Genomic DNA, 23224 nt, shown 5'->3' on the forward strand with positions numbered 1-23224 from the left:
AATTATTGTGAACAAAAACATTGGCAGTTTGCTAATGCATGTTTTGATTATTTGGTCTAATTAGCTTAGAAAAAAAAAATCCATCTGAACAAATTGAAAGCAATTTTTGTTCATTATGTCACAAATTATATAAACTCAGTGTGCCAATGTATCGTCTGTGGCACTTGGTCAGTGTTACTGTTTTGATTTGAGAAAAGTAAAGATTTAAAACGTTTACAGTATCATCTGAATGGTCTGTGCCTGCTGACATTGCAGTAGACAAGTCGAAAGGAAGTGTAGACAGGTAACCAATACTCTAATTCAATCCATACAGGTCTGCTTGTCCTGAAGTATCTTAGCATTATGGGCTAAAGATGCATCAAGGTGGCTTGCATTTTTGTTGCTTCGTTTTACCAGCATGCATTCAAAATAAGATCTTAAACACAAACCCTCCCTTTCCATTGTAGCTCATAACTGATGATCTTCAAGATGACAAAGTAGCTTCCCATTTTACATATGGAAAACTCTCTGGTGCTGGGTTTATAGAGATCATCGGTATTGCCAGCTCTTGATGATTTAGCATGGTGTTTGAATTCCCTTTTTAAAACACCCAAATGAGTCTCTGATTCTGGGGTTATGAAGCTTGCACCTCATCTGAAACAGCCAATAACTCCCAGGTATGTCAGCACTGTTGATGGCAGAATTGCCCAGCACAAACATGGTCACTGCATTTCCGTGACTGTGCCAAATAAAGCTGAAACTAGAATACCCACGTCACTGGCAGACAGGAGAATGAAAGAGCTGAGGATTGGATCGTTGGAGGGCCAAGATAGAGGGAGTTATTTGGGATTGCACAGACAGTAAAATGCTAGGGGCAGATCGAGTACCAGGTGTGCATTTTTTTTTTTTTCCCTTTTCAGAACTTTCCCTTTATACTGATGCTTACTCTCTGATGTTGAAGATATTGCAGTAGTCTTTAAAAGAAAACATCCTGCTTAAAATATGGCCTTCCCCTGATCATAAACAGTTATCTTAGTTCTGCATTGCAATAAAAGAGGCTTTTCTGTTGTTTGCTTTTTCTTCTCATTTACCAGTGACTTCTCCTAATCCACTTCTAATAAAAAGGGAAAATATGAAATAAAATAGTTTTCCTTGATACTCATCTAGGAAAATCTTTTCTTAGCTCTGATTACATTTCAGCCTTCCCTATATTCCTGCAGCCTCTTTAGATAGCCTTGGATAGATGGTAGTTTTTGGGTGCAAAGGATTTTAACCTCTCCTCAGTCCATAAGAGATTCCAACTTCCTGCAGATCTTGGTGCTGAATATCCAGGTTTTTGTTGTTTGGACCCTGTTCCCTTCCCATAACATCATGCTGCAGATGCAGCGACATGTTGTTGCCATTGTAATTCTTATTGTCTGACTTCAGAGTGTGTCAGTACAATTTCTGGTGTCTGTAATAATTTCTTCCCTTTCCCCCTACTCTGTTCTTGTCTTCTGGAGCCTTTAGTAGGAGGATGGTAGATGGCATGGATGCTTGAGGGGCTGCATGCAGGAATTGATCTTAATATTTATCCAAAGTGTGAAGATACTTAAATGTATCATAATCACAGATTCAGTAAAAAAGCTCCTCACAGAGAGGTGTCAAATTGTAAGTAGCCTAAATAATCTCTGTAAAGTTACCTGGTCTAACAGAAATACATAACCAATGCTGTACATCGGTTGACAAGGTGATGAAACTTCAGGTTTTAAATATAGAAGGAATTCAAATGATGTCTGTCATTTGTGGATGAGCATGTAACTCACTTTAAGTATGGTTTGATCACAAATAGGATAAAAAAGCAAACTTTCAAACCTGCCCCCTCCCAAAATGACAACCCTGTCAAAATTCTATATCCCTAACTGTCAAAAATAATACTAATTTTTTCCAAACACTCTTCTGAAATAGTACAGGGAATGCATGTTTTGAGTTAGAGATCTACTTTCCTAAGTATTAGTTGTCTCTGTTGATGATACGGATGCTGTGTGCGTATCTCAGTGCTGCAGACATGAAGGGATTGAGGAAGACTGCGAGATGTTCGTGCGCTGTGGTGAGTAGAACCAAGCGGTTGTGTAAGATGTGTCACGTCCTAGAAGAGAGCCTTCCTGTCCCACACAAATGAGGCAATCCTTAAAGGGGGGAAAAAAATTAATCCACTTAATTCTTAGGGGCTTTTCTGCATCTCTCGGCATCCTGGAATAGACTGCCCTTTGCTACGGTCCATGTTACGTCAGCCAAAATTTGTTCTTTCTTGCGGCAGCTGGTCGTCAAAATTGTACAGTAATTTTTGTTTGTAAATAAAAGTGTGCCTCTACTGCGTCTTAACAGCACCAGACATTCACTCTGGGAACCAGTGTGCTTTTTTGGTTTAGTCAGATACTTTGTTTTAAGCCAAAGAAAAGAGTTTACTTAAAGTTAAGCAGAAGAGAAAACATTTACATGAAAGCCAGGAAAGATTTCATAGAGATGAAGTTGAAGGCAGGAATATTTCCACCGCGTTGTAGTAAGACGGGGGGGGGTGTCTTTCCTTCTGTACGTATTTGTGTGAAAGAGAGTGTTGGAATGTGTAGACCACAAGATGAACGTAGAAGGATTTGCTCTGTGGCGCTCTGAGGCTAAGCAGAAATGCAGACAATCGCATTTTGCTGTCAGTCTTCCTGTTGAGACATCCAATTTTGAAGAGACCTTCTGTAAAATAGATGAGCCAGGCTGCCCAGTCCTTCACAACGACATGGGAAAAACAGAAGTCATCCAAAAGGCTTCCAGAAGAGAACAAGCGTCTGATAGGCACCAAAGGAGAGCATCTGTGCCATAAAGCTATTGCATTGCAGTCTCTGCAAGCTTAGGAGCTCTAGGAGCTAGTAGCTCTGCCAGGTTTCTGTATGGAAATAATTTTCCAAAGAAGACGACACAGGGTGAGGCTATGTTGGCCTTGCAAAATTCAAGTGAAACATCGGATCTGAAACATGGAGCATGGCCAGCTCCTGGCTTTCACAGGAGGGCCACTGCTCGCTGTCATAGCTGTCCCTCACTGTAGAGCAACGCTGACAGGACACGAGGCACTTCTTGCAAGTCTTAGGAATACCCAGGGGGTACGAACAGCTAGGGGAAAAGCCTGTTGCCAAAATGCAGCTGAGGGCAGCAGGTAGAAAGCTCTGAAACCGAAGCCATTTCTCTTCTGGAACCGAGGCACTCGAGCTCAAACCTTTCTATTTCAGCTGCCTGGGATTGCTTCTGTTGTAAAACCGGTGTCTGTGGAGTCTGGCTGTGTAATAAATAACTGGGACCACAGCCTAATCCCTCTCCAAGGCAACCAGACGGTTCAGAAATTAAGGAGTTCTGGCAGCTGGATACTTGTCGTGTGACATAGGCATTAATACTAGTTTATGCTATAATTCTGGTATTTAATGCCAGTCTGTTTGGAGGGGTTTTGGAAAATGTGGGGAGTAAAATGTACCGATTTGCATGTTAGGAGATGGAAGCCATCTGGGGCATCTTGAGGATTATGCTGTGACATGGGTTCACGGTGATGCTGCAGTTTCTTTGGCTACATCAGATCCGCTCAGAAAACAAACTTTGGTGAAAACATGTATGACAGAGCTAATATGTCTGCAAATCTCTTTCAAACACCAAATTTCTTTGAAGCTGGTCCAGAATTACTCAGAAAATGCTTCTGCCTTCTATGCTGGACAATCACAACCATGTCAAGTTTCCATGTAAATGTCAAACATGTTGAGATGGCTTTGCAGGCATTCGGATTTGAGTATGAAAGAGCAGGAAATTTCACTGTAAATAGAAGGATTAGGGAAATGTCTTCAAGGGCAAAAAAAAATAAAATAAAAAAACAGGATTCCATATTTGCATCACAGCTTCATGTCAAGTTCAGCAATTTAATGGTAAAATTTGGGTAGGCTTTTTGGTAGTACTCCCTGTTTACTGAATTGTAAGTAGCAAAATATGTGGCAGTGAGTTATTCCCTTGTAGATACTAAAGAAAACTAGCTAAGTTTGCTTTAATCTTTGTATTTACTTTTAATGCAATTTGATACAACAAACAACCTTCTAACATCCTGCAGCACGAGTTGCAACATTTTCTCTGGATGAGTTTCTCTTCAGGACTTTCCCTTATTTCATGTTTATATTTGAATTTTGTGGGATATAGCATATTAATTTCCTCGCGGCACAAGCAACACAAACATCTCCAAACTGGGCAAATACCTCGGGTTCAGTATCACAAAAGTCTTCGTTCCTGCTGATGATGGAGATGGTTGAACTCAAGGAATGTGAGGATTTCGGTCTGCGTCCGTAGGAGGGAGAGGACTGCTGATTGTTTCTTTCATTTTGTGTCAACATCGACAGCTTCGATGGAGCCGGAAAGCCTGTGGCACCGCAGACAGAAGTGACCTTTTTGTTAACTCCAGGAGGTGGTGGTGCCCTAAAGCAGGTTCTTGGGCTGTGCTGTGCAACTGGGGGGCAGTCACAGCAGTGCAAGGTGTTGCAGTTCCTGCCTCCGTGTATGAGGTGGATTATTACTGTGCACCTCTTTTTATTTATTTTTTTTTAGGCATAGGAAAAACATAACTTTTTGTTGTTGCTGTTTTTTTAAATCTATAAATTCTTTAGATTGGTACAGACAGGAGAGATCTATTTATGTAGCAAGGGCATCTTAACAGTATCCTTTACTGACAGAAGCTCTGCAAAGGGTGGGACTTCCAGAATGACCACAGTGGCCCTGTCCTTGTTTCTCCTGACTTCACTTGCAGCTGGGTAGGCTGACAGAGAGCACTTTGCTGAGCCAGGCTCTGATTCTAGAGCTACTCTATCAAGGGGGATATGATTGTATGTTTGTATTGATCCTTTCTGACTTTCCAAACTACCTACTTCTTTTTTTTTTTCATATATATATATATAAGTATGTGTACATAAAGCACTTTTTATAGTGACAGTGCAAAACATATACAAGTTGCTGGACTGTTATTAGCAACTTGGTTTAAGCAAACTCCAATGGTTATAATTGGATGAAAGGCAATCTACAAAGTCTTGTAGTAGCCTTAAGTTGTCTGAAGCTCTTGCCACATGATGGACAATTTATAGTTTTCAGAAAAGTCTGTGCCCTATTTATTTGTATTTAAATATGAATAGATATGATATCTAGGAGAGCTTTTTCATAATTTACAATTAATATAAATCGAGAATCTATTTTTTCTTTTTATTCCTGGATTTACCTTGGGGAGGCCTTTTGCATACCTGAAGATTTTCAGCTTCAGAATCACTTTGTTGCCTGCAGCAGATTGTAACATCATGGATTTGCCACTTTACTTAGTTTTATTCTCGTTTCAGGAATGCAGCTGCTTGAGTTCTGGGAAGAGATGAACAGAGTTATCTCAGATTCTGAACTGATGACAGGAGTTCCCTACTCATCTGCAGTACCTGGACTGACACAGTATCTCCAGAGCATCACCAAACTTGTGATATCCATGCTATCGGTGACAACAGGTGCTGACATCCAGAGCAGCAGTTCACCTGTTGCAAAGAAAATAGCCAAGCCACCATTGTCAATACATCATCTCCTTCATAGTGAGTTTCATGAAGTACGTCTGCTTGCATTGGAAGCAGTATTGCTCTGGCTGAAACTAGCGAATGCCAAACAGATTGCAGAAGAAGGTGTGCTTGTTGACTTGGAAGTCATTCTTCTCAAAATGGCTCTGAAGGAAAAGAATCTCGACTGTTTTTATAAGGTAGGAGTGTGCTACTTTATTGATGTTGGTATGTTTTAACTAAATGATATTCTTAATTTTTGTAAGTATATTTCAAACATACATGATGTTTTAAAATACTGTGAGTAGTTTTTTTGTACCATTGAATAGATCTTTGTTATAATTCTATAACACGTTCTTTAGTAAAGGCAAGAACTTCCCTCTTCGCTTTTCTAACACTATCAGGAGAGAACCTCCTTAGAGTGGGGCTTAAGACAGGTTTTTATTAGTCTCGCATGTACACATTCACATTGAGATTGTTTGTAAATTCTTTTTTTGTGAATTGTGTGTGCAGGTGCTGGAAATTCTGTGCATGATGGATCTCAGAAAAGTGCTTCCGAAGACTGACAGCTCTATAAAAATGAATCCAAATGAGCTCTTAACCTGGAGTTTAAACACTGTAGATACCTACAACAGGTATGGTCTGGCACGAATATTAGATAGCTGTTTTTGAAAAACCTTGAATATTCAAGTGTCAATTTATTGGGTTTTGGGGCTATATGTTGATTAAAAAAATCATGTAAGCATGGCCTATTTTGAAAAAAGATATCTTCTGATGAGATTTTTTGGAGAAGTTAGACATGGATCTGAATTGTTAAAATGGCCCTCAAGTCATACTGGCAAGCACCCTATAAATGTCCAGCAATGCGGTTCTTGAATAATAAGTTACTACATCTATCAGATGATAGCCAGTGACTATAGCTCTTCCAAATGGCAATCAGGAAACACGATTTATGCATAGAGGTGAGGATTCAAACACACACTAAATCACTCTGCATCTGCTATTCATTCTATTCTGGTTTTCTATGGACAATCTGTAGAAAGTGACAGACCTGATTTCACTTATTGGATTAGCAAAAGCAGTTAACCTTAAAAATAAAAACCTAGGCCTAACTGGTCTTTACAAGATTATTTGAATTTAGGCTTTGTTTCTTGTGCATTGTGGCCTGTTCAGCCATGCTTAAATTTGTGTGTTGTATATTCCATCCTGTAGACTGGATGCATATTCCTAGTACTGATGTTACTCATTTTTTCACATTATTTGGATGCAAGTATAAAGTTTTGAATGCACAAGAGAAGAAAACTGAGACTTAGCTGTACCTTCAGATCTGGTGCACACACTGTCCTGAAGTCTATCTAACTGGACAGGGCTGGCTGCTTCTGCTCGGGTTTCCTAACCTGCAGTATATATTGGGAGAAATTGATAGTCTAAGCTTAGATTCAAGTGTATAGCACATCTTTGAATGTACCACACTGTCTGTCTACTGTGTGCTCCCCTCCATCAGTATATAGTTATTGAAAGAGCAATCCTTAATGAGACTGGGTCTACAAAGTCAGCAGTAAGTGCTGGTTTGTAGTTCACACTGAATTAGATGGCTGTGTCCATCTGTTCATAAAAGAATGGACAAACAGGGTGAAAAGCATCCAGACTCTGAGGGCAAGACTGCCCTGTTTCTAGTAGTGGTGGTTGTCTGTTTTGGAAATCATATAAACATCATGCCACCATGTTACCAATCTATAATATTTAGGATTTAGAGTGTAGGACAGCATGAGGTAGCTGTGCACATTTGTGGTTGATTTGCACAAAATTTGTCAAGTTTAAATAATGTTGTGGTGTGTTTATTTCTGGAATGAAATAAGATACACTTGGTAAAATAACACTGGCTGGTGCTATTGAAAAGGGAAGTCATTGAAATAGCAGACCTTATTGCTCAGGTGTTGCCATTCCCTGCTGAGAGACCCACCCCTTCAGGAGCCATGGTGCCAAGCACCCTCTCCTGAGACCTTCTGAGCAGTACCGAGGCTCAGGAGCCAGCAGTTGGTGCATTGTGCACTACTGACTTTCCTAGCAGCTGCAGAAGAGAGATTTCTGGAAAGTAATGCCAGCTTGAAGAAATGCTCTTGTTTATCATTGCAAATAATGTCTGGTTTGTTTGACTCAGGTTCCAGTTTCAAATGTATTTTTCTACAGAAAGGTAAAGAGGTGAAGAAAGAGCGTATTTTATTTGCATATTAACTGAAAAATTAACTAACATCATGATCTGTAACGTAAAGCTCTGAGTGCTCAGCTTGCAAAACACCCATTGGTGATAGGAATGATTAAGAGCTGGCTGTTTTTCTTCTAGAGATGAAATGATGACAGAAGTTACCGCTTTGTTTTGATATGTTCTTTATCTTTTTTTTTCTCAGTGCTGAAATTCAAAGCGTAGCTCTCAAATTTGCCTCGAAGTTGGTTATGCATCTTCTACAGAATCATCAGCAGGTAAGGGAAAATGAGCAGCTTAATTCTGGAGTTTTCGATGGTAGAAGTAATGTGGCTTCTTTTGGATAGAAGCCCCAAGCTTGTGTTTTCCTGTGTCATGCCCCAAGCATGTGTTTTTGTGCCATTACGCCTTCCCTTCTGAGCTAAGCACTGCGTTTGGAAGCGAAACCTCCACCAGCAGCACCTCAGTACATCCCTTTGAAAGTTATTCCAAGCTAAAATACGTAAATAATTTTTTGATGGATTAATTTCAACTTCTGAGACCATCCAAAGTAGTCACTATGACATGGAAAGAAAAAGGCTGACTAATTAACACCCTGTAACGAACCATCCGTATCCTGAAGTTGTGGTTGCCGGTTGCAGGGGGGCAGCAGGATGGCCTCACTAAAGGGAGGCCACAACGTGTGGTGGTGTCAAGGCTGATCCAGCCTTGCCAAGTCTCAGCCTGGAGTCACTGCTTTCCGAGCACTGCAGCCTGCTGTTTGCGTGGAGTTTCTCACTGAATATCCTCTTAAAAATTGTTTTTTGAACACTAGAATAAATATCAGAACCCTTGTAAAATTCAAGACTCTCTGTTCTCTGTTGCTGTTTTTATGGACTATTTGATTGAGACTGATAGCAACACAAATTACTGCCTCACGTTTCTTTAGATTTCAAGTTGTCAGTCTGTGATATCACATATATATGCACAGAGCAGTGCTGATGCAGCTTTTAATACCAGGCAATTTTTATTTTTTTACATTTTCGAAGATAAAAAACACACTTTATGGATACTTATTTTTTTCCTTACAGCTGTTGTATTTTATAAAATACACAGCAGAATTGATTCACATTGTGTGTTACATAAACTTCTGTCTCATTAAAAAAAGCCACAGAATTGCACACGAGAAGTGGGAAAATTAAAATGACTTATGTTGTTAATTCTTTTTGTTTAAGAAAGGCAAAATGCATGGACTTCAAGTCATAAACAATAAAACACCCATGGTAAACTTGGGTTCACAAATAGACTTGGAACATAATGTTGCTGTGCAGTTTTCTGATAATTTATGAAGAGGAATTAGTGAAAAATGCTGGCACGATCTGAGCTGTAGTGACGCTAACACAACTCCTCCTAATAAGCTTGTAAATCATGGGAGACCTAAGACAGCTGTATGGAGGGTGCCTTCTGCTTTATAAAAGATCAGGTACACCAGGAGTTTTACATCTAAATTTCTTTGGGCTTGCATTCAGTTTGTGCATCTGTAGGAGGGGTTGCTTGAGATAATGCATGTGTCCGTTCAAAATTTGAGTAAACGCAATCTTTGAGGAGATTTTTATTTTTTTAGCCCATTACAAACTCTGTAGGAAATGCTCAGGCTTCCGTCCCTGCGTGCAGCACTGGTACACAGGCACGAACCACTCCCAGTGAGGCAGAGCACGAGTGAGGTTTCATTTGCCCCTTGATGAGTCCTCCTGTACTTCTGTGCCCTTTAACTCGGCTCACCTTGACATTGGTTCTCTTCTCTACCTTACTTGCTTCACTTCATTTTTTCACTTCTTTAGTAAAAACAAAATTAACAGAAAAGGAAAAAAAAAAAAAAGTATAGTTGCACACAGCCTAAATGTTTCCAAGCTGAGCTTGTGCTCCTTTTCTTTTCATACACGAGGACTACTACTTCCCTGTTACAGCCCAGCTGTCTGAATGGACATCAGAGTTGACAAGCCTTGGGAGCACAGTTCAGTTTGCAACCAAAATGCATGTTATTTCTTTCTAAAAAAAAATCTGAGCCATCGCTACATGTCAAAAAGAGTCAAAGCTTTGGTCCATTATTCCCAAGTTGTCATTTTCCTAGTGTATGACTCTGAGGACTAAATATTTTCCACAAGGTGGCAACTGAAGGTTTTTTTTCTTTCCTGTTCTTTTTTTGCAACTCTCTGGCTTTCAGGATAGCAAGCTTTGCTGCATATCAGCCACCATTCAACCAAGATTCCTTCATTGTTTTGAATGCACATGCTGTCAGAGCCCAGGTTAGCTCCGCAGTATCAGTAAAACCAATTGTCCATCTGTATCTGCAGAGGAGACAGATGCAGCTGCTTTCTCCTGTTCACCAAGCACTGTATTGTTACCAGAATTCCTACCATGATTGATTGCTACAGTTCACATGCTCTTAGCTGTTTTTCCAGATGCATGTACCAGTCTACATGTAGGATGCTCCTGTGAATTCCTTTTTTTTTTTTTTTCCCTGTTACAGTCCAGTGTATCTGTCTTTAGCTTTCATGTTTAGAATAGAGGATGAAAGGACATGTTTTGACTTGTGGTCATTGGTGAGTCTAGTGTAAAGGGACAGAGTAAGAGAATTGACTATGAATATGGGTACAACTAAAGGAAAACCTTCTATCTTAACTGTTTGTGACACAGCAAACCAACTTTTGAATGGACATAAGATTGACCACGTTAGAAAAAAATGGGTTTTACTAATGCATTGTATCTCTTTGGCAGTTTAATATGATAGTCACCAATATCACTGAGTGGTACAGCATATTTCTCCCATGTGTTTTCTGCTTTCAGATTTCAGAGGAGGTCTTAAAGAAATGGGTTCAACAGATAATTTCTTTTTGTGGAGATGAGCAACAGACAGAAATGCTGTTAGCAGCTGCTGAGGTACTTAAAAGTATAACGCCATTCCTTCTGATCAATGAGAAGCTCATTCTTGGTGAGTAGTTTGAACACACTTAATTTTCTGGATCTTTTTAGATGAAACCTGGTTATCACATGACTGTATTATGGTACATGTATATGCACACATAGAACACATAATCAAACGGTATTCTGCAATTTTTTTATAGGACAGTGTACTAAACATTACTTACTTAAGCTATGAAGTTATTTAAATTCTGGTAGAAAGAGCACATGTGTAGAGCTTCTTGCAGTAATTCTTCAGAAGGGGAGTGTGAGGTGCTGTAATGTCTGCAGGCCACCTACATCTCTGTACAGATTTACTGGCTTGCAATTACTCTGACCCAGGTCTTTCTGACATATTCTGTTGGTGATGTGGACATGCTTTTAGTTGCCCAGCAAAACTCTGTTGGCTGAATGTTGAAATTAAAAGCTTCAGTCTAAGAAAACATTCTACTGTGGAACAACACATTCTACTATGAGAATGGTTAGTAATTACATCACATCATACTACAGAAGTACGATGATTTTTTTAAGTTAATACTAAACAATCTACTTAGAAAACCACCCAACAAACAAACAAAAACCCTTCACAGCCTTATTCAACAACATATTACTGACTGAGAGACAAAGCTATGAGAAATTCTGTGGTCTACTAAATAGAAGAGTTTATTGGTTTTTTTTTGTTTTTTTTTTATTTATTTATTTATTTAAAAAACTATCCCCTTTCCCCCCAGCGCTCCCTTTTTTTTCCCTGTCTTTTGAAAGCACAGAGTAAGAGGATTTTGTGACTAAAAGGCTAGGGTTTATCCAAAATGATAAAGAAATTGTTTTGCATCTTGAGCAAGGCAGTAGGCTTTAAATGCTTTTGGTTTCTGTAATAATTTGAAGACAGCTGTTTATAGCTTTCTAGTTTGAGTAGCTTGAGTCCACTAATATAGACGGGATACAAATTTTTGTTAGGCAAGAAGAATGATAGTATTTGTTATGCTGCAGATAATGGTGTTTTTCAAAAGTGAGTAGTTTATTTTGAGATGTCTTTTAAGAGGTATTTGTGATATTAAAGAGAGCAATTTATTATGCTTGAAATCTTAGTAAAGCGAAACAAACAAACCAACCTGTAAATAAAAGCCCACAAAGCATCAGTGGATAGCCATTTAAATTGGCTCTTTGCCCTGAAAATCGGACCTGGGTAAGAAAGATGCAGAACTAATCCTCCAAACAGCCTAGAATTGCCAGTCTGGGGTTCTTCACAGCTCTGAAACTGTCAAGTGCTGCAGCGAGAATCAAAGGCATGAGCTCCTCTTGAGCTGCAGTGATATAAACCCAGAATCATTCTGTTAAGGGGTCATGCTGGTCAAACAGTTTTGATTTTTATGCCTCATTCTGCATCAGCTCGTTTGACCACATATTCCTGAAAGCAGAAGCTAAAGAAAAATGCAGTTGTATGAATTGCAGCTGTAGTCTTTCGGATAGGCTTCCTTGAAGTACATTCAAGGCTTCCTGAAGCGCATTCATAAGAGGAGGGCCAGTGCAGGTCAGCATGCACTGGATTCCCCCATTTTTCCATCACGTTGCGCGAGTGTTCAGAAGAGTCTTTCTGGAAAATGCATTTGCAGTCTTCCACCTCTGGCAGGTACAATACCAACTTGTCTAGGTCAGAAAGCTGGTGATTGAATGTAGAATAGGATAATTATTCTGCTCCAGCTGTGCCAGCATAACATTACTTGGCATATTGTGCTATAAAAAAGCAACTACTTTCTGAAATTATTATAGTCCATGCTATTCCCAAATAGGCAATTTATATGAAATACAGGAACGCTTCTTCTGCCTGTGAAGTAAAGCCTCAAGCAGTTCACTTTGGCCAAGCAGTGCAATAGACTTAATTGTCTGGCCAGCCTTGTAATATAAATCTCTGATAGACCTGTTGATAACATGCTTGAAGCAAACCAGCGCAGCAGTGAAGCAGCCATTCTGTTGTTCTCTGCAATCACCAGAAAGTGATAGTATCTCACAACTGACTGCCTCTAAGAGGGATGTTCCAATGGATTCCTTTAACCAGGATGCTCAACGAGAGCTGAAGTCAGTCCACTTTAATCATACCCCAGCAAACCTATGAATGCAGTGACTTCTGCACTTCAGCTGGTCAGCCTTCATGGGGCACCCCTAAACAGCACAAGGGTTCTGTAAGCTGTGTACAGCTTGTGATGTGCATTGCCTCCGGGGTGATAGGTGGAGTCTGTCTGAGTTCTAAGAATTATAGGAAATAATAGGAATTATGCACTCTAGAAACTATAGAAAATTCAGAACACCCAAAACTTAGAGCAATCCATTGGAATGCAACTGGAATGGAGCGATCTACTGTTTAAGCCAAGCTGAGACAACCACCTAGATAAAGTTCACACACAAGCAGAAAATATTTTTATTATATTCCCAGTTGTCTTCCTAGTGGATTGCCAGTGCATTTCTCCTGCCCTTATTTCAGTGTTTAGCTGAGTTTGTCATGTTTAAGGGTGGAAACATAATTATGTAATTTATTTGAATGTTTGTAAGAAATGGAATTCTATTTTTTTCTCCATAAATACATATAGGTCTCTCTGATACCCTTGCAATGTGGAAATGTGTGATTCTTCTGCTGCAGAATGAAGATTTGGTAGTAAGGGATGCTGCTTCTGAGGTTATACAAGTGGCACAGTCTCAGAAAAGGAGCAGTAAAGGAACAGGTATGTTAACTTTTCTTTAGTTTTCAATAATATGAGATTCTGAGAGACAGAAGTATTTCAGTTCTCATCACAAAATTCTTGCTAACTGTAAAATGATCCACATATCTCACAAACGCCTACCATGGAAGATAACAGTAAGTTGAGATTTTACACCCACCATGCCTTATTATTTTGTTTTTACTGTTCTTGGTATAATTTGCAAATGGTTATATGGGTATGTGAAAAGGACAACAGCAGTGTTCAGCTTTATGGTTCTTGCTGTGATGAGTCAACTATCACATAAGGAGTAATGCTGGAAATTATTTAATGCCAGCCTTGCTCTAATACAGCGCAATGGAAGACACTGTTTGGGTCTCTGGTCATTATAATAGCCTGGTCACAGTGAGGAATCCGGAAAAACAGTATTCAACTCATTGATTCGTTATTAGACCTTGAAATCCATTTAGTTCCAGATCAACAAATACAATTCTCAGAACACCCACAATGTGCTTTCAAGGACGAGGGCCCTTCTGTCTGCATGCCCTAGTTTACTCAACCCTGGTAGTTTTAAAATAGCCACAAACTTGAGTAGGCTTAACTAATTAATGTACTTTGCTTTGAGAGTCTTTGCTGAAGCATTCTTCTGTGTGCTGTGAATAAATACGAAAATTGCTTCCAAGCTGCTCTCTCTCTGGTGGACCCTCCTGGTCCGTGCCATTCACTAATGCCTGTACCAGCTTGGCTGCAGTCAGTACAATGTGGTCGGTCCTCTCCACGTGAACTTCTGCTAGACTGTTGATAAAGCAGCTCTGTGGTTTAAAACAACCATGGCAGTAAAAATGTGTGTTTTCTGCTGCTGTAGACAGAAGTAGCTATGAATGTGCTCATGTGGCAGATGTAATTTTGAGCTGGTGCTGTTCAGGCACGGTGCTGTGGGGTAGGAGAAGGAAAAAGGAGGGATGTGTTAAAGATGGCTTTCATCATCCTCTGAGTTCCCACAGCTCTGATTCCAGCACACTCATCACAGCTCTGGTGATTTATTTGGTCCCTGCTACAGCTCTGTTGAGTATCAAGAGTCTCTGCGTATGTGTCTCAGGTCCCTGACAGCGGCATTTTGGGGCCATTCTCAAATACCTCTAGATAGTACTTTCTCTGGAAATAATGCAATGCTGTTCTCTGGCTCCTGTATTTCATCCCTTTTTCCTTGTTGTGTCTGCATACCATGGGATACTCCCCTATAGCTGGATGAGATGTTAAGGGCTCTGTCTTCCTAATTAATACCAAGGTGATACCAATACTGCCAATTTGTTAGAGCATAAGTGGCCGTAACTGAGGAAGTAATATAATTGGTTTTTAGTTTCAATGTTCCTAATTAGGATAGGGACCCCCTCCCCAAACTTGGGTTAACCCCTTAGTTATACCTAGTTTTGCCTTCCTGTACTTTCACTTAAGCTGCTTCTAATGAAATCAACATCTTTTACCTGTTGTGAATAGCAAAGTACACTACTTCTGAAAAGAAATAATAAAGTTTCTTTCCTCCTTCATTTAGCATTTCTATCATTGTTTCTTCCTGTGACATTTTTCCTCATTAAACTCCTTTTATTTCTCTGTGCTTTGCTTTCTAACTTTCAGGTTAGGAGGGGAAGGCTTCTCACCACTGTGGCTTTCGTTTACAACCAGATAAAAATGAGGATTACCTTCTAACGTTGTTAGTTGCTTTCATTTACACTCTTTGTGTCGTGTTCATGTGAGATAACGCAGTATATGTTTGGGTCTGGGGTTTTCTGCAGACATTTCATGAGTCACTAGTGCTCTCTGTCCTGGACATTTTTAAATGACATTCAAATCTCTCTGTATGTTTTTCTCAGTTTTCATTCTGTGGAAGTCTGTTCCTTTATCCTAGCACTGATTTTAAAATTTCTAAGCTAATACACCAGAATTCACTAGAAGCCATAAAACAGCTCTTTATACCCTTGATTTGATAAAAAATTGTTGGATATTTTACTCTGACTGACTTTTCATTTCCATTATGCGATGATAAATCCATATTGTGGCCCAGCGGTATTATCATGCGATCAGAATGCAAGATGACTCAGGAGACCAAGACGAGAAGTGGATGACTAGAATGCCTTTTCCATACACTCTGTAATTGTTTTATCGCCGTTAGCATTAGTTAACATGAGAGAGTAAGCGGTCTATTATAATTTCAAGTTTTTAAGTTCATCAAACGTTTTTATGCCCTAGTAGACTTTATATTTCCAGAAACACTGCATTGCACAAAGTGGTTGTTGCGAGTGTCACCTTTTACTGTTGTTAATTTGCTGCATACAAAGTGGGAATGCTGCTCACAAAATCCAAGCGTTGGATTTGCCAGAAACGTTGGCACTAGCTTCGTTATATCTGCTCTTGACAAAACTCTCACCTGTGTGTACAGCATGTAAAGCAGTAAGCTGTAACTGTAGAAAGACTGAATTGTCCAGTTAGGGAAGGAACACTTTAAGTTTCAGATTTACGTCTGAGATCCAAAGAAATCTCTGATTATGGCCTGATAACTCTGATTATGCCTATGTAAATGATAACTGATACAAGCTGGCATCTGCTTTTCCTGTGGCAAAATGCAGCATGAGAGAGCACATACTTGTATGCAACAGCTGAAGTGAGTCTGAATTTTTATTCTGTTTCTGGAGGGTAAGATGTTTGAAGCTGGACTTCTGTTAAATTGTAATAAACTTCCAGATTATTTGCATAGATTGTAAACACAACTGTTACAGGATATTTCTCCCTTGCATGCATGTTCCTGAATTACAGCACACGTGTAGCAATGTGACTGTGTCATGTAATAAGTATTCTCAGGTCATTTATAGGTGGTGAAACTGGAGGCAATTGGTCCTTTCTATTAGAGTGGTTTCACTTCCTGTAACTGCTCCTATCTTGTGTAATTCTTTGAAGTGTTACGTGAGCTCCTGGAAGGGAATATGAACTTCGTTTCTTGTTATTCCCTCATGGCTTTTAGTGAGAGGGGGAAAAAAAAACAATACATGTATCCTTGAGTAACTAATCCATGCAGCTTTGGATTGCTCAAATGAAGAGAGCAGTAACCTTGCAGAGTCTGAAACCCAGGGTAACATATGTGATAAAAAAAACTCTGTCAAAATTACAGCCCCCATTTTTAGCTGAAAGGAGAAAAGCTCAGAAGACCAAACACTGACACACAGCAGGGCTCCTATGCTCTGCCCTCCTCTTCCTCAAAACCTCCTACAAAACATGTTGGTTTTTTATCGAAGACAATGACTTCCCCTGATACTGGTAAAGTTCATTTTTATTTATGTTATTCATACAGAAGAACTTGATTTAAATTTGTAATACAAGTAAAAACTTGTAATTATGGGGGGGCAGGGGGTACTGAGGTTGGCTGGCTGCTGTCATTTTCAGAACAGAGCAGGTCAAACAGAATCCTATCTCACTAGAAAGGAGAAAACCTTTTGTTTTGCTTGCTAAAAATAACAGCTTAATAGGTAGTTAAGGTTTTACTGATAACTTGGACAATATAAACCTGATCTGTAACTAGAGGTATTGCATGTACACTTTGTTGTTGTTTCCTCATGCGTTGAGGTGTAAACTTCTGGGGGATTGTTTTATTCCTTTAGTATGAGGGAGGGTGCAGGAAGTATTGTATTCAGTGTAAATGTAGAATAGCTGCTTTGAAATCTAATTAAATTAGTGACCCATGGCTGTGTAAAGTCTAGACCTATTCACAGCAGCGTTGCTTATCCAAGAGGGTTACTCCTTACAAGAAAGCAGATTATTTAAGTCACATGGAAGGGGTTTACTTTCTCTACTGATGAGTGCTTTGCTGAATATCCTGACCGATTCAGTTGCGAGAAGGAAAGTTGTATTCATTGTTGTCATTTTCCTCTGTGGGTTTTTTAATCTAGAGAAGTACTTCCTAAAGTAAAATTGTCAGTATTAGAAAACTTGTTGGTATTAGAAACATTTAGATAAACCATTTATCATTATTTAAGCCAATACAATTCTAAAAACCACATATGTTTAGATTAATCTTTATGTTGCTAAATTACCAAATGAACCTGAAATTGGTTTAAGAGCATTTTTAGTGTTGTCAGCATTTGCACCAATTTAGCTGGCTTGATTCAGCTCTGACAATTTTAAAAGTGAAGGTGAACAATTAGACTCACAGAGCTGGATAAATCTTTAAATGCGCCTGAATGACATAGGAGCCTAAAAGTCCTATTGAATGTGATTGAGGCCCTGGGGAACCTCTTCCAGTATTTAGTTGGTCAGAGGTTGGACTAGGTCATCCAGGAGATCTCTTCCAACCTAGATGTTTCTGTGATAGTGTGGCAGAGCAGTACAGGACAGAGGACAGGTTAGCTCGCTGGTGGCTGCGTAGCTGCAGAGCTTCACACAGCATGCAGCAAGTAACCAGGCCCACTCCAAGCAGCACAGTCACTGGACACACAAGCATCTTAGATAGTCAGTCCAGTGTTGTCAATATTTCCCTTGCTTCCAGCACAATTCTGTGGATAGTTTGTGGCTACAGATGACGTAGTCACTTTTGAACATATTGCTGATAAACTCACTGAACAAAAATTCAGGTACATTGATCCTGATCCTTCTGTTCCCATTCCACATGCAGTAGAGGGTACTTGTACTCTTGGGTCAGGAGTTTCTTCAAGAAAGGCAATGCAAATCTCTCTTCTCTTCCAGGGTGGTGTTCCCTTTTTGACTCTTTATATTTGACTCTTAACCTTCAGTAAAATAGTGAAGATGACAAACGTGCTGCTGGGGAAGGGGCGTCACAGGTCTGTGTAGCAGATTTGGTTGAGATTTTGTGGAAATTGGGTATTGACCACCGGTTTAGTGGCCTCCAGTGTCTCAGGCATCTCCTACTGTGTCAGACTAAATGCATGCGGACTTGCCTTTCTGTAACTTTTATTTTGCTTATTGACTAAAGGGTGTAAATGTGTACAAAGGGAGAAGTTAAAATGTGCTGCTGGGGGCAGGAGGGGAATCATTTAATCAGATTAAAGAAGGAAATGTTTGCAGGGTAACTTTGAATTCTTTGCGAGGCTTCAGCTTTTGGCTGAATAAAACCTGTCTATTTGTGCATCATGCTGTCTCAGTGACAGGAAGAAAAGCAAAGCAGTTTGTTTCTTATGCCTTTTTCCCCTCACATGGATATAGACAGTAAATTCAAATATAAACTTTTTTATTGTAGAGTAGGGGTCTCTATCATGCAGGTGTGTGCAGAAAGGCCAATTTAATTATCTTTTTGGAGGTGGGGGGTGTAAATAAGCCTTAGCAGAGGTAGGCAAGGAGAAATTAAGATCAGACCATATTAACATGTGAAAGAGAAGAAATCTTGCTGAGATTTATGTTCTTTGATACTATTTCCTAAAAAAAAGTGTACAGGAGTTCTCATACATATGTGCCCTAACAAGATCTCATAAATCACTCAGAAGATAGGAGATAACTCAGGCTGTGTGATATTAATGTAGCACAATGGTCTGGCATTCATCATCAACACCACAGGTGATATCAGCAAATCATGGATGAGTGGCATGATCTCAAAACGTGTACCCTAAAGGTCCTTTATGACCAATCCATGAAGTATTCCAGAACAAGGGACTCAGATGAAATCTGCTAGTGAAACAGCTAAGCGTAAATGCTGGGCAAAAGTCAATGCTAAAAATACCAGTGGTGTTCAGATGCATGATAAGAGCATCCCACATACAACACAGGAAACAGTAAAGAAATGCATTTTACTTTGATTATTGCCTCAAGTCCTTGTTGGCATTTGAAACTGAGTGTTTTCAGTCTACTCCTTAAAGTACCTAGAAACCTTGGCCCTAGCAAAAGGAGCTGTTCTTCCACATGTTTACCTTTCGGTGAACATGTTAAACAGATTTCTTAAAGCTTGAATTCATCACAACATCGAGTTAACCCTTTCCTCCTCCCCAGACTTAACTGTTACTTACACGGTGCCTAGTCCTTGCAGGGGTAATGGAGCTGGCGAGGAGCTGGGGGTTGGACGCTGCGCAACACCGTGTGCACTACGCTAGCTCTAAGTCCCTACCTCGCGCTCTCCTGGTGAAGAAGCTAAAGGAGGAGGACTGACGAGATGTGCAGAACTCTCTGTTCTGTATAACCAAGGCATTCATCCTCCTGCCAAACCTGGGGACAGATCCACTGCTTTTGCTCTACTTTGGTGCTGGCGTGGCTTTCTAGAGAGGCAAACGGGAGGAGTGTGGTGAATAAAACGAGTTGGGTTACTCTGATCCTGGACAAAGATTAATGTATAGGGTTCAACTTTTCTCATGCACTGGATGACTTGCCCTGATGTTCAGGTTAGGCTAATAGACCTCTTTGTAAGCTGAGGCCTCAAACAACTCCTTTAATTGCATCTCTTAAAACCAGTTCTGGCAGCTGCCTGGCTTTAAGAAATACATGGTAATTACCTGAACGTAAACTAGGGAACTGCATGCATGCACTGTTTTGAGCATGTATTAGCTGGAGTCTGTGGCAGGATCATAGGCGTTAGATTTCCTCTTCTTGGTTTAAGTAAGACTTGTGCATTTTTTTCTCTGTTTAGATTCTTTTGAGATTGATGTAAGGGTTAAAAAAAACACAGGGTCAGAATCTGGCTGTAGAGTGTGCTGTGCTGAAACTGCCTGGAGTTTTTCACTACCTAACCCCAAAATGGAGACTTTTAGTGCTGCATGCAGAAGATTGAACATTTTCGTTCTAGGTACATGACACTGAACGCTGCTGTGTGAAAAGCTAAGAGTTTCCCGCAACGGAATCAATTTCAAGACCTTCCAACTGCCCTAGGTAGGGAAGAGAAAAAAAAAAAAAAAAAAAAAAAAAAACCAGCAAATTGGAAAGCTCATCTACAGAGTTCTTACTACCACCTGTGCTTCTTAAGCTACCTTGAGAGTCTTTTATAATTTTGGAGCTGTTGGCTAGGAAAATCTCCTCAGATCCTGCGATGTGTAGCAGGGCTCTTGGGAACTGTCCACAAGTTTTCAGAGCACTGTGTGGGTTATTGAAAGAAAGCTGCTCATCATGGTAGCCAGAAGATGGCACATTCCTGGTATTGGAGACAAGTGGAAAGAAGGTTAATGGAATTTTTTTCTGGGATCTGCTCCGGTATTTATTTTGCTTTGTCAGTCTCCATACCTGCATTCTGGTAACCAGATGCACAACTCAACAGAAAGAGCTGGATTTCCAAACCTGCTATAAAAGAGTTGTTTGAGCCAAATGTTGGGATTAAACGGGAGGGGGCGTTTATCCAACTGGCCCTAGAGTAGTGGACAGCAGAGAAGGGACATAGACAAGACCCACCCAGGCAGAAGCAGAAGAGGTCACGATAAAAACTAGAAACAACCAAAAGCAGAAAAACCTCACAGCAAAGCAGAGCTGCTCCTGTTGCAGAACAAGATGATTTTCCACAAATGACATTTATTTTAAAAATGTTGTGCGTGGAGACAGTGTAATATCCTATATTAAAAGGATGTTGCTGTGTTCTTCTTGCAACCTCAGTGGCAAAGTGTGAAATAGCAGCAACAGTTTGCAGTATTATAATCAAACACAGTGTGGGACTGTATTCAGAGACACTGTAAGGAGGTGAAAGCTCTTCAGTTATGTTAGATAAAGCGTGTTGAGGACGGGAGGAAAGGCCACACAGCTGTGTGCGTGTTCCTCTGCACTCTGCGCTCTGAAGTGCACTGGATGTTACCGAAAAGTACCGTAGGCTGTGTAAGGCAACATCACAGATAACATCCTTACGCTGTCGGTAATTGTAGGATCATAAGTAGAGTAGGGTTCACAGAGGACAACGTGGTGCTTAAAATGGTGCATGGTTGGTCTTCTACTTAAGGGACAATACCTCTAGCCATTTCTATTTTTTTTCCTATTCCGTACTTTAGAGGTGAGTACTGTACAGTGTAGGATTTATGCAGGACTGTTTAAATCCTGGCAAACTGAGTAGACAGTAGCGTTAGTCAGTGACTACCTGATGACATGACTATGATGACCTTACATTTAAGAAACTTGTTCCAGAACGCAAAATGACACGTGGTAGAGATTATGAAATACTTACTGTGGCTAGAAGCTATAATTTGGTGTTTTTCACATCTCCTGTAATAGTTCTAGGATGGGCACAATTACAGGTCAGTTGCAAGGATGAAAGAATTGAGGTCTAGAAGTGTAAATGAATCTGGTTTCTCTGCTACAATAAATTTGGTGCTGTTCCAGGAGCAGATTTGACTTGTAGTCTAATTGTACCATCTTTTTATGCTAATATGTATATTCAAGGTCTTTAATATTTTTTTACAGCTGAAGTTCTAATTTTATACCCCCAAAATCTCGTATTTTTATGGAAACTTTTGGAAAATCTGATGGGGAAGTAATTGCGGTCTATCAGATTGTATTTACAATATGATTGTTTCCTGTTTCAGTGGTGACTCTTGAATTCAAATTTTAGATATTTTCCCGAGATACGGAGGAAAAATAGGCTGGAAAAGATAGAAAATGGGCTTAAATATTTTGTTCACAAAACTCTTTGGAAGTTGACTTTGGGTTTAGGGACCCATCACTGAATGTGTTGTTTCCCTCTGCTTTTTTTTTTTTCCTGATGCCATTTTTTTCTTTACTTACAAAACCAGAATAGAAGAAGGCTGTTTATGATCCCCACCTTATCTGCTAAACTTGGAGTCTTTGCCTGAGTGAAATATTAATGAAGAGCCATTTACTTGAAGCCAGAGAGAATTCACATCCTTCCACAGCTATTTATGAAACTTCATAGGCCTATGAAACCAGGTTTTCTGATATATTCTGTAAAAGTGTTGTCCCTGTTAACAGCCATGGGCCCTCTTGATAGAAGGAAAATAGCACCATTATTGATCTTCTGCCTTTAAAATACTGCACTTTATTTCTGAGAGAGATCTATGCTATCTTAGTCTTCAAAAAAAAAAAATCGTGTTTTATTGGCTTGCTTTTTACTCTGTGACCAATTATAGAAAAAACAAGTAGCAGTGATAATTGTATTTATCAAAAAAAGGTTTGCAAGTCAGGCCACTAAACTAGGCAAAATCTGCCTCTCCAGTAGTAAACAAAAACTGAAGAACTGATCATGTTCTTCTGAACAGAGTTAAATCATGCTTTCTCTAAATGAGCTGACAGTGCAGAAAATCTGATGCTTTGTAAGCCTTTGGAAAAAAGCATTCTCTTTATAAGTGAGTGGAAGAATGGCAAGGGATGCTAGGGGAGAAGAAATTGTAGTATCTGCCCTACACCGACTTGTTCTTAAAGGTAAGTTATGAAGAGTCATGAAGAGTTGTGGTGGATTTTTAGTTTGTTTAGTCAGTTGGTTTTATTCTGTTTTGTGTTCTGTAGCTGGCATTCTACACTAATTATTTGGGGCATGCTGAGAATCAACAATGTTCAGCTTCATCGTCATATCTATAATTTTGAGATGAGATCTCAACAGAGGTGATAGAAGTTCCATGATATATGAAGACTGCAGGACCTAGCATATACCTGTGTGACATTTTGCTATGGTATTCAGTATTCATACCAAGATTCAAATGTATTACTTGAATAAATGGACTCCAGCTTTACTGGTTTGGAAAAGCTGAAATGAAAATTTGAAATACTGTTGTCCTTTATCTGTAAAAGTGAAGTCTGGGCACACACTGCACTGTTTGGAGGCCAGTTGCTGCAGTTCTCTAATTCACAGAATCATGATTTTATTCATACTGCTCTTTCCCTTTCACTCTTGCTAGGAAAGGGTGAAACTATCCCAAGAT

At 39.7% G+C, this 23224-nt stretch overlaps 1 protein-coding gene across 2 annotated transcripts in view; it reads left to right on the forward strand.

Moving 5' to 3' along the window:
• Nucleotides 1-23224, forward strand: part of THADA (THADA armadillo repeat containing) — a 161280-nt gene that overhangs the window by 119176 nt on the left and 18880 nt on the right. For both annotated transcript variants that reach the window (XM_027454105.3, XM_072035746.1), the window contains exons 32-36: nt 5358-5755; nt 6069-6190; nt 7964-8036; nt 10585-10729; nt 13284-13415. In XM_027454105.3, coding sequence (XP_027309906.1) covers nt 5358-5755; nt 6069-6190; nt 7964-8036; nt 10585-10729; nt 13284-13415 — 870 coding nt within the window. The remainder of the gene's footprint in view (nt 1-5357; nt 5756-6068; nt 6191-7963; nt 8037-10584; nt 10730-13283; nt 13416-23224) is intronic.

The sequence above is a fragment of the Anas platyrhynchos genome, chromosome 3 (assembly GCF_047663525.1).
Source record: "Anas platyrhynchos isolate ZD024472 breed Pekin duck chromosome 3, IASCAAS_PekinDuck_T2T, whole genome shotgun sequence".
NCBI classification, from domain to species: Eukaryota; Metazoa; Chordata; class Aves; order Anseriformes; family Anatidae; genus Anas; species Anas platyrhynchos.